At 40.4% G+C, this 14,428-nt stretch overlaps 2 protein-coding genes across 5 annotated transcripts in view; both read right to left on the reverse strand.

Annotated features, from left to right (window-relative positions):
* Positions 1-14,428, reverse strand: part of APBA1 (amyloid beta precursor protein binding family A member 1) — an 82,685-nt gene that overhangs the window by 40,854 nt on the left and 27,403 nt on the right. Inside the window, exon 1 of one of the 3 annotated variants that reach the window (XM_042826774.1) lies at positions 12,295-12,502. The exons of the other annotated variants lie outside the window; for them this stretch is intronic. The gene's annotated coding sequence lies outside the window, so the exon portion shown is untranslated. Of the gene's footprint in view, positions 1-12,294; positions 12,503-14,428 lie in introns of those variants that run through there. 3 annotated transcript variants of the gene reach the window in all.
* The window catches only part of PTAR1 (protein prenyltransferase alpha subunit repeat containing 1), a 99,512-nt gene that overhangs the window by 8,142 nt on the left and 76,942 nt on the right, over positions 1-14,428 (reverse strand). The window contains exon 6 of one of the 2 annotated variants that reach the window (XM_042826777.1): positions 11,383-11,645. The exons of the other annotated variant lie outside the window; for it this stretch is intronic. Within the exon in view, the coding sequence (XP_042682711.1) occupies positions 11,463-11,645 (183 nt within the window). The 3' untranslated portion in view covers positions 11,383-11,462. Of the gene's footprint in view, positions 1-11,382; positions 11,646-14,428 lie in introns of those variants that run through there. 2 annotated transcript variants of the gene reach the window in all.

Raw genomic sequence — 14,428 nt, forward strand, 5'->3', positions numbered from 1 at the left:
AGGACTCTGGGACTATGTGAAAGTATCCATATGCCGCCAGAGAAAGGTTAACTGTATTAAGACCCAAAAGCATCAGAGAAAAATGTTGAGAAGAACCCCAGGCAACCTCTGCAGTAGAATACAAAAACTATACGCAGCAAACCAAAGATCCTTACAAGAAAGGAAAAAAAAAAAACACAAATCCCAGTTTGAAACTGGTTGAGAGAAGAAATCTGACTGCTCTCACCCACCAGAACAATAAAGCATCATAAGTAAGACTGTTATTCTAAAAGCTAAGCTAAGGAAATGTTACTTACTCTTTCTACTCTGCTTCAATTCTCTGACAGGTTATAGCTATCTGTATTTCTGGTTGTACTATGGATTGAATCTTTAATTAACAGCTTTATAATCTGTTAATTGCATTAATTTCCACATAAGAAAGAGACGTTAAAGCCATATACAAAGTGTCAAAGCATAATGACATCTAAGATCAATAGTTGAATAGGAAACTAATTTCAGTCTCTGTTAGAGGTACTGATATTAAAAATGAACATTTAATGAATCTGGGCACATGGTTATTTGTAATTTACAATATTTTCCTTTCTGTGTAAATAGGGAAGAACTGTCTCAGAAAGCATAATGGAAAACAGCAACTCTTCAAAGATTAAAGGATGTTATCTTCACAACTGTGACGTTTTTATAGCAGTGAAAACTATATATGTCTATTTAAACAATGGGACAATCTATGCTAAAAACAAACAAAACGCACACAAACAAAAATCCTTAAGTCAACCTAACAAACACAAGACCTCTTCCATCTCCTTTTACATGCTACAGCACGTACATACAAAGCATCTGTAAGCAGAGCTAACAAACATGATCGATACAGTAAACTGCAGAGAATGACACAACCTTCATATGTATGCCCATGCTTGCGTAACGAGATTAAAACTAAGATACCCAATTAGCTTTTGAATTTTCTTCCTCTGTTCACAAATAAAGAGTATCCTACCTTTCTGGCTGAGACAATCTTACTCAGGTGTATTCTTGATTGTTGTTATACTCTAGATGTAAATATCTACCATGCACAACTATTCTTTGATGCAATGGAGACAGAAAATAAGCCAGACAAGAATTAAGATTCAAAACACTCTGCATCTGTTAAAAATTCTGAGTCATTTAGTCCTTCTGATTTAATAACTTGAAATTACAGTGTGAAGGGAAAGTCAATTTTTATCAATTTTGTTGTGGAAAGCGCAATTTTCAAGTGACTTAAACACTAGATTTGTTAATTCCTTAATGTGAACAAGACACACGTTGTGTCAGGTACACAGAAACATTCTGACAGCGCTGAGATGACCTCAGTAAAAGAAGGATCTGCTAGAACCAGTCTCTTAGTTAATTGTGTCCTTCAGCTGAATGAAGCAAGAAGAACAATACTTCTAGTGGCAATTGTTTCAAGCAAACAGAAAGGCTAGAGTAGAAATACTAAAAAGTCCCTAGGACTGCCAAGCAATAGATTATTTACTTCTTAAAGGCATCTGTAACAAATCTAGCAGTTACCAAGACAACACTTCTTGAGGTAGAAAGTCTGTTTCTTATCTGCCCAAATCCAAGGCTCATCAAAAAGGTATGGAAATACCACTGAAACTGAAACCACTAGATTGTGGATCATCCGATCCATGAAAGGATTTGTTCCGTGGAGCTCACAATTGCCTCAGAGCTTCAAGCTAACAGATACACCCTCACAGAAAGCAACAACTTTATTTCACTGCTATCGAAGGACCTGTATCTCAGTTAAGCTGAAAGCCAGTGGGAAAGACAGGATAAAGAATGTGCTTACCATCTATCATGCAATAGGGAGATAAAAATGTACCACTGCCTGGCAACCATAACATCAGCTATGGAAAACACCAGATTTTACACTACCCCCCTCCTTCAACTCAGAAGCGTGAAAGACTCAAAAACAACTGAATTAACACTTGTTAGCTGACAACCCTAGGCTCCTCTTCAAGGACATGATGTATACTTGGACCACATTATTAAGAAGCTGCTTTTAAGCACTGGATAGCTTGCCTGGTGGAGAAACAGAAAAGTCCCATTAATAGAAGGATTTTACTCAAAGGTCCAGGCTAACCAAAATTAATTAACTAACTAAATACACTTGCAACTTCAAAAGGTTTGAGCTTCTACCTATACAACTTCTGTATTCAGTAAAAAAACCCAAAAACCAAAAAACAAACAAACAAACAAAAACCTATGGAACAACAACAAAGATGCAAAGGGAGAGAAGGTGGGAATGTATAACATAGGTTACAGCAGTTAAAATTAATTGTTTTTTATCATCCCCCAAACAGACACCTTTCTCTTCTACCACACTTTCTGTTACAATTTTAGCCCAACCAATCTCAGACATAAGCTGCAACAGCACTAGCAGCTCCTTCAGTTTCTTCTATTCTGAGGATAAACTGATTTAGTCCCAGTAAAACAAAACAAAACCCACTGCCAACAAAAACAAGTCAGAACAAAGCAACAACAACAAAAGACCTAAAAAACCCAAAACTACAGAGAATAGCTCCAGAAGCTTGAAAGAAAACTGATCTGTTACTTCCATCTTCTCATAGATTCACAATTCTGTCACTGTGCTACACCATAAAGGCAGCCTCACTGCCCTCCTAAGTACCATTTGGAAGGATGCCATTTACGTCTGAAGCTATTAGAGAAAAAAATGGCCAAACTGGACATTACACAAGCATATCTTCCACTAGCTTCTTGAATGGTGATGACTTCTCAGCAACAGAGCAGATGCACCACAAGGTATCCCATACAAGATTTTTGGCTGCCAGAGGCTGGTCTGACTAGACCAGCACCTACTTGCATTTGACCAGCACCACTAGAGATGTCCCAGGCTGCCCCAATTTTTATCTAGTCTGACATAGGAACAGCTTCTGTGCCTTGGGAAGCTGTGCCCCTGTGCTCCTCCACAGGGCTGATGTGAGAAAGGTCACTTGTCCCAGAGGTGAGTACCAAGACGGGTCTTATTCCCCCACACAGGGGAAGACCTTGACTGAAGCCTACTTTCTGCACAAGCACATTTCTGTTAGTACTCCAAGGCAACTACACGTTAAATCTGTTCCCAGACATAATTAAAACCCTACTGAAGGCTGGCATTTCTCCACATCTGCAGCTCAGAACCAAACTTGAAGAGTCTCACTAATTACAGTCCTCGCTGGGTCCTCAGAAACATCTCACAACAAGCAGACTCAGCACAGACTCAGCAAGGGAGATTCATGGTGGGGTGGAAAGGAGAACTGTACTTAGTTGCAGCTTCCTGAACTCCTCAGTTGAAGAAAAAAATAACCCTGGTGATGCTGATCAACTTAACCAGATCACATTGCCAATGTATTGCCAAATCAAGGACATCGGAACCAGACATATTACGTCAAAAACATAAAACTTTCCACATTCCTCAGTTTCTATCCACTAAGCAAACAAGCTTACCATACATAATGGTAATTATACAGAAGCGTTCTCCCAGTTAAAAACAAACAAACAAGCAAACAAAAACTTGAGGGCTGTCACCCAAGTACACTTCCCTATTCAAAGTTTACAGCTAGAACTTCCAACAAGTCAAGTCAAGCAATACACACAACAACAGGAAAAAGGGACAGAATGTTGGAGTCATAAGGGAGACAGAACACAAACAAGACATTTTCTAAACACAGGTACGGTGGCAGTCATCTTCCTTTTAAATTACTGTTCCTCCCTCACTGCCCAGTGCTTTTGACTCCCTTTCAAATAAAAATTACTTCAAGCTTCAGGTGTCTCACATTTCTGTGAAAATATGTTACTTTGTCTTCTCCTTAGAAAAGAATTACTTAGATTTAGTAGAAAAATAAACACATTGAAAATACTTCTATGATAGTCTCCTAATCTTTTTATAATACTCAGACAAGCAAATACTGCAATTACAGCAGATAAAAGTAGCAATTAAAAAGTGCGATTGTAATGTAAAAAACATTTCATGTGGGTAAGCTTACAGGACGAAAAGTACAAGCCTAAAATTAAAGTATTTAGGCACTCAACTATTAATTTTTTTCTTTTTTCTTTTTTTGCTTACAGACAGCATGGGAATCAATGGCTCCTTTTTGCTTACTGACAGGAGTTATTAGAAAGAAATGTACAATAACATGACCATTTCTTTCCAGGCAATTAAGTCCTAATTATTTTGCTCTATTATGTTTTATAAAGAGAGAACATGATGCACTTTATATGTTCCATAAGACCTAGGTAAGAAGGATTCTACACTACCAGGGATTTAAGCTTATTCTGCATTGTCCTTTTATTTCTTTTCAGTGAAGGACCATCCTTTCTACAATCCTGTCTTTCTCTTCTGACATCCAAGCTTAAACGCCATTATTCTCCAGTAGTATTTCACTAGCATTAAAAGCCATGCCAATCTTCTGCAGATCCTGAGCTCATATACTTAACAGCCAAGGTCTGAAATTAAAAGTAAAGCACTGCAAATATAAGCAATGTTTCACAAACCTGTCTCCAGCAGACACAATATTAATGAACCTCAGTCAGTGCTGGGGAAAAAAAACTGCATGCCTTTTGAGCTCTGTGACTAGATTTTGCCAATTCTGAAAGCCTCTGCATTTCTGTCTTTCATCAATTTGAGGAATGCGACAAATATCCAGGGGGGGGGCGCCCAAAAGGAGATGAAGAGAATTGGCAAAAAACAAAAAACGAAAAAGCCTGTGCAGTTTGCAAGGATGAATTATCATCCGCACTCGTCAGAGTGAGTTGCTCAAGGCAGGCCTACATTCATGTTTGTCACTGAAGTACACTTCTAAAGTATACTTCTTTTTTGGCTATTCAACGATTTTGCAGAGAAGAATTCTTCCATGACGTCCTGACTAGATGTCTATTACTATGAAAACTCTTACAGCTAAAACACTGGAACTGACTACCTGCTGCAAATTCATCATATGTCTATATAATGCACCTGTTCACATGAGTAAATATGTGCCTGAAAAGAAACATGCAGAAGATCAGGAAGTTTCTTAGAGAAACTAAGTGGGGCAGGGTAGGGTGAAGGCTCAGTGGAAATGTGGCACGTTATATGTAAGGTAAATTAACAAGGCAAGAATTGATTCATGTGAAACTCTTCTGCAACTCATGCAGATACAAGTATTATAGCTGAAGACCTGGCATTCAGTTTCAAAACTTTGCCAGTGACATACTGTTTTTAATTCTTGAATTTAAACATTTCTTTACACTCCACATTAGTGTTTGAACTCCACACTCCTGAAACAAGACATGAGATCCAGGGATATCTGTTTATTATTTAAGCAATTATTTTCATTTCCTTCGCATGCATACCAACATTTTTCCCTTTTAAAAAATGTTCCAAAAATACATTTTTATGAACAAATACAAAGAATCAAAACAAAGTTATGTAAGTTGTTAAGAAAATATAGCTGTTGAAGAAGAAAGGGGAAAAACATACCTAACTTCCTAACTTTTTAAAAGTGTACTTAGAAATTTTATCTTTTAATCTTGAATGTATTGTGAATTTCATCTTCTGCAGACATTAGACAGTGGCTAACATTTATCTGGCGGCACCAAAAATATTCAAGGAATCACAACAGCCTAATTCAGTTGAAACAGATTGTGATTGACGTACCTTAGATCAGAACTGTTCACTGAAACTCTGTAGCATCCATCATTTCTAGTTACAAGACTGCAAAGTTAAGGCAACCACAATCAAAGCACCTATTAGGAGATTCTCCTTTAATGTATCAGGGTACCTAAGTGTAACATTTCAGTTATGGTTACTGACAACGTAGCTTTTGTAGCAGTGCTCAACCTCTGTTACTGTGAGGAAGGCAATTTCACCACTTACCTGAATTAACGTCCTCTGAGAAAATGTCTCCCACTCTCATCTGCAAAGTAGGCGCATACACACAGACTGTTCTGGGACCAAAACCATCATGCATGACCTCCTATGTAACAGAAGCCACAAATCTGCATCTTGTAACTCTACAGCAACTCTTCCTATTTATGTGTTTACAGGCTCCAAAGCATATTCTGTCACTACTCAGACAGACTAGTCCATAAAATGACTAATTCTGTTGGCAAGATGAGGCTGCAGCACAGTCTAATAACTTCAAAATTGCACAAATCCCAAATCAGAGCCTTCAGAGCAGCCTGGGTAGAATTCTTAAAAAAAAAAACAAAACAAAGCAAAACCATCCCACAACTCTATCAACTACCCCAGATGTTCCATCGCTTTCACATTTCCATACAGTTTTAGCCAGAATGATGGAGCACTGCCAGGCACACAGAATTGAATCTATTTGTCATACTTAACCATTAGAAAAAACTCCACCCAAAACTCCTCAAAACTCTTTCTTATTTTATCCGTCAGCCTTTTTTCTGGCTTAACAATCACTGATGGACTGAAAAATGTTTCACACGCAATGAAGTTTTCCTGTGAGCTTAAAACTTTTCTCTCTTATTGTTCCCAAGTACTTCCTGCAGTTAGATAGGCTCCAGTGATATTCCACTTCTTTCGGTTTTTCCAAGATTTCGCTTCAGGTGAAATTCCTACCACTTTGCACACAAAGAAATCAAATAGGATATCAAAGAGACTGCATTTTTGCAAGAGAGAAAAATACAGCATTAGATTAATGCTTAAAAGTAAAATACTTTTTTTCACACAAGATATCCAAAGAACCTTTACAAAAGATCAAAAAAAGTAGAAAAGACTTGTCTGTGAAGCAGGTTAGGTCTTGTGCCAGCATTTTCCTTTCAATATTATGTCCAATTTGCCAAAGGTGCCTGTCTTCTTTTAATAGTACTTACTTTTTTCAAGTATTGTGAGAATCCTTTTTCTTTTCTACACGCATCGTTAAGAAACCAAGAAAGATAGCTTTTCAGCTGAACGGATCTTATTTATTGTCAGCGAGGATTATGCTGGCATGTCATCAAGCAATATGAACAGGATAACCGCCCACAGGTCAAGCACCTATGCTATCTGATACATATGGGAACAGTGAAAAAAAGTTTAACCTAAAAGATGAAAGACCATGCTTCTACATCCCTATCTCAGATAACAATCCTCTCTTCGACCTTGCAGACTGATTTCTTCAACCACTGAAATTGTATTTTTTGTAGTGAGCTGTATTACAAGCGGGACTATTAAGTATATAAATCTTCTTTGGGAAAAATGGAGAAAACATGAAATTGTATTCAGATTAGGAACAGACAACAACAACTTCCATGTAATTCTTGCCAACACCTACAAATTAACACTTCAAAAAAAGAAAATTCTTATGTAGCTTGATTAATGAATCAATTGGTTGGAAAACAAACAAACAAACAAAAAAAAAAAAACTCCAAAACTTGTCACCTACGTCTTTTTCAGAATTACCTCCAGTTAGAGAAAATTATCAGTTCCATATAAAACTAATTTAGTCTTTGACTTACTAAGTAACATTCAGCTAATCTGAAGTATGAGATTTTGCTCAAGTATCTAAATTACAACCACTTCACATATCATAAGAGATCATTATCTCTAAAAGAGATAAGCAGTGGGTCACAAATCTACAGTAACTGAAATGAACACATGCAAACCTTAGATCAGGCTGGAAGCTAAACAGACAATCCAAATTACAAGGGCTGCTCCAACAGTAAAGCTTCCTGTTTTATTATCTTGGACCATGTCAAAGGCAGGTGCTAGTGGTTCGGTAACAGAAGTTGAACCTTCCCACAAATATTGTTATACGTTGTTGCTGTGTGACAGGTGGCAGCAGAGGAGCACTCTGACAGAAAGCAGCCTAACATGAAAGTGCAGGTGAAGAAAGGGGTGGAACTGAATTCCCCCATACAGAAAAAATGGCATCCACTTATATTCACTGATGTTTGTTGAACATTTACAGAGACCAAACAGTGGATGTGAGCATAATTAGGTGGTGGGTGGTATGTTTCAGCAGTGATACTATCATCACAGCTGTGAAACAGAGGGTCCTCTCCTCTGGTAGAGATTTTTATGAGCACGGCACACAGGCTCTTGTTCATTTTGTTCAGAGCTAATACAGCGAAAAGACTGAAAAATAGGATTTGCTCTATCAAATAGTATTCTTTGTATCAATTTGTGCTCTTTGTATCCGTTGCAGTTTCCATGGAAATAATCAGGAGACATTACTTTCAGAGCAACCCAGGTACAGTAAGCTCTTGAATTTTGTAAGGCACAGTCAACGTGCTTAACATGAAGGTTATTTTAATCAAATGAGACACAAATCTCAACACGTATAGGAAGAGCTGCAGGACATCGTGAATGAGAGGGCAGGAATGGATCAAATGATGTAATGTCCTGACTCCCTGACAGTAGTTCCACTTGGAGGGGAACAAACCTTCCGGATTTCCTGCAAACTTTTCAGCTTAGTGTTTCCTGGAGCAAAGATGAAACACAGAGACAAACTCCAGCATCACAAGAGCTTTAACATCCACAGGAGAAGGAATCTCATGATCCCTGCAATGTTGCTCTTTGGACATGTCTTTGTAAACCCAAATAATATAACTGTAAACTACTCAGAGATACAAACATATGAAATACAGCAGTAGTAGACACACTACCTCCAAGCTTGAGTGCAGAGGAAAGCACACAAAACATTCCATTCAGGTGAGGTCCCAGATGACTGTAGGAAGGGTCACATCACTCCCATTTACAAGAAAGGGAGCAAGGAGGACCTGGGGAACTACAGGCCGATGGAGTGACAGCACAGATGGACAAGGGAAAGGCGACCGACGTCATTTACCTGGACTTGAGCAAGGCCTTTGACATGGTCCCCCACCACATCCTTATCTCCAAATTGGACAGATGTGGATCTGATGGGTGGACCACTAGATGGATAAGAAACTGGTTGAAAAGCTGCAGACAGAGGGTGGTCATCAATGGCTCCGTGTCCAGGTGGAGGCTGGTAATGAGCGGCGTCCCCCAGGGGTCTGTCCTGGGACCGGTGCTCTTCAACACCTTTATCAATGACATCGATGATGGAATCGAGTGCACCCTCAGCAAGTTTGCTGAGGACACCAAGCTGAGTGGTGCAGTTGACACAGTGGAAGGAAGGAAGGGATGGCATTCAGAGGGACCTCGAGAGGCTGGAAAGGTGGGCCTGCATGAACCTGATGAGGTTCAACACAGCAAAGTGCAGAGTTTTGCACTTGGGCCAGAGGAATCCCAGGCATCCACACAGACTGGAAGGAGCAGTGCTTGAGAGCAGCTCGGCAGAGAAGGACCTGGGGGTCCTGATGGATGAAAAATTTAACATGAGCCAGCAGTGTGCTCTTGCAGCTCAGAAAGCAAATGGGATCCTGGGCTCCATCAAAAGAGGGGTGGCCAGCAGGGACAGGGAGGTGATTGTCCCCCTCTACTCTGCTCTTGTGAGGCCCCATCTGGAGAACTGTGTCCAGGTCTGGAGCCCCCAGTACAAGAAAGACAGAGCTGTTGGAGAGGGTCCAGAGGAGAGCCACGAAGATGATCAGGGGACTGGAGCACCTCCACTACAAAGAGGGGCTGAGGGAGCTGGGTTTGTTCAGCCTGGAGAAAAGAAGGCTGCAGGGTGACCTCATTGCAGCCTTTCAATACCTAAAGGGAGCCTACAAACAGGAGAGGAATCAACCCCTTGGAAGGCAGATAACAGCAGGACAAGAGGAAATTATTTTAAGTTGAGAGAGGGAAGATTTAGGCTGGATGTCAGGGGGACGTTCTTTACTATGAAAGTGGTAAGGTTCTGGAACAGGCTGCCCAGAGAGACTGTGGATGCCCCGTCCCTGGAGATGTTCAAGGCCAGACTGGATGGGGCCCTGGGCAGCCTGGTCTGGTATTGAATGTGGAGGCTGGTGGCCCTGCCTGTGGCAGGGGGGTTGGATGTTCATGATCCTTGAGGTCCCTTCCAATCCTGGCCACTCTGTGATTCTGTGGTTCTATGATTGCTCTTAAAAGCAGGCTATGGAAAAACCAAAGGGTAAAAAAAGCCTTTCCTTGCATAGCTCAAATTAGTCTTGACAGTGTAGCAGTATGTTTTTGCGTCCCTGGACATGATGCTAGAGTACAGAACAAACATTAAGCATTAAGTCAGAAAACCTGGAAGCAAATAGTAAAATTCTTAATCACAGTTATACTGATGTGCAGTCACAGAATCACAGAATCACAGAATTGTAGGGGTTGGAAGGGACCTCCAGAGATCATCGAGTCCAACCCCCCTGCCAAAGCAGGTTCCCTACAGCAGGTCGCACAGGTAGGCATCCAGGCAGGTCTGGAACATCTCCAGAGAAGGAGACTCCACCACCTCCCTGGGCAGCCTGTTCCAGTGCTCTGTCACCTCACCGTAAAGAAGTTCTTGCGCACATTTGTGCAGAACTTCCTATGCTGCAGTTTCTGGCTGTTTCCCCTTTTCCTGTCACCATTCACCACTGAAAAGAGTCCAGCCTCACCATTCTGCCCCCCACACCTTAGATACTTATAGACCTGGATCAGGTCCCCTCTCAGTCTTCTTTTCTCAAGGCTGAACAGACCCAGTTCACTCAGCCTTACCTCATAGGAGAGATGCTCCAGGCCCTTCACCATCTTTGTGGCCCTCCGCTGGACTCTTTCCAAGAGATCCCTGTCCTTTTTGTACTGAGGAGCCCAGAACTGGACGCAGTACTCCAGATGAGGCCGCACCAGGGCGGAGTAGAGGGGGAGGATCACCTCCCTCGACCTGCTGGCCACGCTCTTTTTAATGCACCCCAAGATGCCATTGGCCCTCTTGGCCACAAGGGCACACTGCTGGCTCATGGCCAACCTATCATCCACCAGGACACCCAGGTCCCTCTCCGCAGAGCTCCTCTCCAGCAGCTCATCCCCCAACCTGTACTGGTGCATGCAATTATTCCTCCCCAGATGCAAGACTCTGCACTTGCTTTTGTTAAACTTCATCCGGTTTTTTTCTGCTCAGCTCTCCAGCCTGTCCAGGTCTCGCTGAATGGCAGCACAACCTTCAGGCGTGTCAGCCAATCCTCCCAACTTCTCCCAACTTAGAGGAGTAGGCAAATCTGCATATAGTAGACATTATTCTCTCAAGGGGACAGCATTCAACTGCAAACGGAAACACTGAAATATTTTTTTTTTTTCTTTAAAAAAAGGAAAACTGGACAGATAAACTATGTCCTCAATTCTTTTATCAAGCACAGAAATGATGACACTGCATAAACATCCAAGCGCATTGGAACAAACACCAGCATGCACAAAGCAAGATGAATCTCAAATATCTGCTCTAGCGAAGTTGAGGTAAAAATGCAAAACAGACAAACTTAACCAAACAGCAAAAATTCAACAGCAAAAATCAACGGAAAATCAAAGGAAAACTCTAGTGACAGAAAAACAACTGCTTAATGAACTGGTAAACAATAGCGCAGAAAACACATTTTCTTCCTTAAGGTTCAGAAAATATACAATTAATTATTTTTACTAGGTTCTTACACATTGTTAGGGAATAACAACACAAATCACATTTCAGGTAAGCCAACATGTTGAAAAGCTGAAATATGGATTTCATTTGTAGCCTGTAAAAGTAACAACACGCAGACAAACATTTTAAAGGGCTCATCAGGGAAATCTGGAAATAGAAACAAAAAGAAGAAGAAATCCATCAGACCATTTCAAGGCACAGCAGATTCTCTAGTTAACAAGTTCAAATCAGTAATCCATGCCCACCATGAAGAACTAAATGTCAGAAACACGTTGAAAGAAAATGAGCATAAGGGAATTGCTGGAGATGACAGAGCAAACACCACAATTTAAGTGACTGCAAAACACCACAGCCGAAGGACTCCAGGCAGTGACATGACGGCTTTCTTGGCTGCAAGCCCTCTTAAGTGCAGTTAAATCCCTTCAACATACATTTAGCACATGACCTAGAGAGGTCAGCCTCATCAGTATCAAGCTCTATAACATCACAGCCCAGGTCTTCCACACCTGACACGCATTCTAGAAAATACAGCTGTCAGTTTCACCCACAATACTCTGAATACTTCAAAAGACTAAAAAAAAGTAAAAATGTGTTATTTCACTTCTGTCTCCCACTCCAAAACTCTAATTCTTTAGGTCTCTGTCAAACAATTCTTCCTATACCAGCCTGGATGGGAAAATCACTTGCTCAAACCAACACCTGCAGCATCAGCTGGATTAGAGGGCACAACCAAGAAGAAACATAAGCAATATGATGAAGGTATTGAAGGAGCATGTGCAAACTCCTCGTGAATTACCTTTCCCAAATGTCCTACTCTCAAAGCCTGCACTTCTACCACCGCAGGAAAGCCCCAGTCACACAGCTGCATGTTACCTGGCACCTTTCAAAATTGCTCAGCCTTCCTTCTTATAAGTAAACCCAAGGTCACCCACAACTCTATGAAGTTGTAAAGAAATCACCTTACTTAAGTCACAAAGGTTACTGCAGTGGTTATTCTACATGAAGTTCAGTCATCAGTCTGAACCCTCTCATAATCTTTTAAAGGCAACTCTACGGCTCACAGTTACCCTCAACTGACACTGACAACACATTGTGATTCTCGAACAGACATGCAAAAAGATGTTAAAAGTAGTGCACTGAAGTCAGTATACTCAATTTTCAGAAGGAAGTACTTTCTAGTTTGAATAAAGTCAGGTTCTCCTTCAAATCCATTCTTAACCACTTCTAGTTTCTACTTTTTTTTAAACAAAAGGTTATTGTTCTGTGACTACACAAAAGAAATCCTAATCAGCAAGAAAACCAAACCCAAACCAAACCAAACAAACATCACTTAAAAAGAGCTTCCTACTTGGTAAAATTTATATAAAGTTGCCAGGGTACCACCAAACAGACTGACAGATTACCGCATGTAACTGCATATGATCCTGTTTGCAAAGATCTCTTTGCTGAAACGTGTTTCATGTCTCTGCAACTTAAAAGTGGTAAAAAAGCTGCAGTGGAGAAACTGCAGCAAACATCTCATTAATCTGGAGAACACAGACTAAGAACATAAGATAATCTCGTCTTCAGTCATGCTCTGAAATACATTCTATGAAGAACACAAACGCTTTTGGAAGTAATCATGTGAATGTTACTGCTTGACTTTCTAAAGCCTTTTAGGAAGCTTCAATACCACACGATTTCAAGAGAGGCCCCTCCTTCCCTATGCTGCCCAGACACACAGCAGCAAAAACATTTCCAGACAGAGCTGTAATACATCAGAAATATTTACTTTCTAGAAAATTGCTGATGCAGTCAGGGACACAGTTGGCTTCCTATTCAATCCCCTAGTCAGGTGTAAAGACCCAAGCAGGAGCAGATGCATAAATTGGAAGTGAGCGAATGGCTGCACAGCCAGAAAAGTTTCACTTTTTTCAGCTGAGAGATCCTGTTTGGCAAATGAAAGATGGACAAAAAATGCGGAGATTCTGAAGCTATTCAGAATAATTGCTTAGCAACAGCTAAAAGCAATTAAAATATTTTTTGAGGGAATTCATGGGAAAAGAATTATACATTTAGACAGTTGTAATTGCAGAAGAGACACTAGAATGGGCTGCCCATAGAAGCTGTAGATGCCCCTTCCCTGGAAGCATTCAAGACCAGGCTAGATGGGCTTTGAGAAACCTCACCTAGAAGGAGGTGTCCCTGCCTATAGCAGGGGGTTGGAACTGGATGATCTTAAAGGTCCATTCCAACCCAAACCATCCTATGATTCTATGAAACTGCAACAGGATTATACAAGAAACAGCAACAGCATCAAAAGACAGAAAGAAAAAAGCTTTTCATGAAGGACAACTATGGCAAGGAGCTCTACACTGCATTTTGAGAGCAGTGTATTTATTCTGAAATTCAAGAAAATACAAGAGACTGAACCAAACTTAAGATTGAAGATAGAGAAGACAACAAAGGAAATACAGATGAATCAAGTACTCAGACAAACACAGACAAGACTTGTTTTTACTAACAAAATACCCCAGCTACTCAAAAGACAGTTGGTAAAATACAAGAAGTCATTAACTCAGGCACTGGATGAGAAAGCTATGCATAACACAGTTACTGCAGTTGGACGTGATGATCTACATATGTCCCTTATAACAGAAGTATTTTAATTCTTGAAGAATATAAAGAACCTTATTGCTTCAGAAATTACTAGATGCAAAGGAATTAGCACTGACAAATGAGATGGGATATATAGCTGCATCACAATCACAAAACAATGAAGTGCAAGCTTGTAAGAAGAGCAGGATTCTAAGAATGACAAGATGAGAATAATTCAGGAGAGGTGCAGGATAAGTACAAATAATTACAGGATACCTGGAATACAAGGCCTCAGTGAGAAAGTCTGAAGAAAATTACTTTTCTAGTCACCTGGGGGAAAAAAAAAAAAAAAA

The sequence above is a fragment of the Centrocercus urophasianus genome, unplaced genomic scaffold, assembly GCF_019232065.1.
Source record: "Centrocercus urophasianus isolate 14NV4802_14NV808 unplaced genomic scaffold, USGS_Curo_1.0 seq_27, whole genome shotgun sequence".
Lineage (NCBI taxonomy): Eukaryota > Metazoa > Chordata > Aves > Galliformes > Phasianidae > Centrocercus > Centrocercus urophasianus.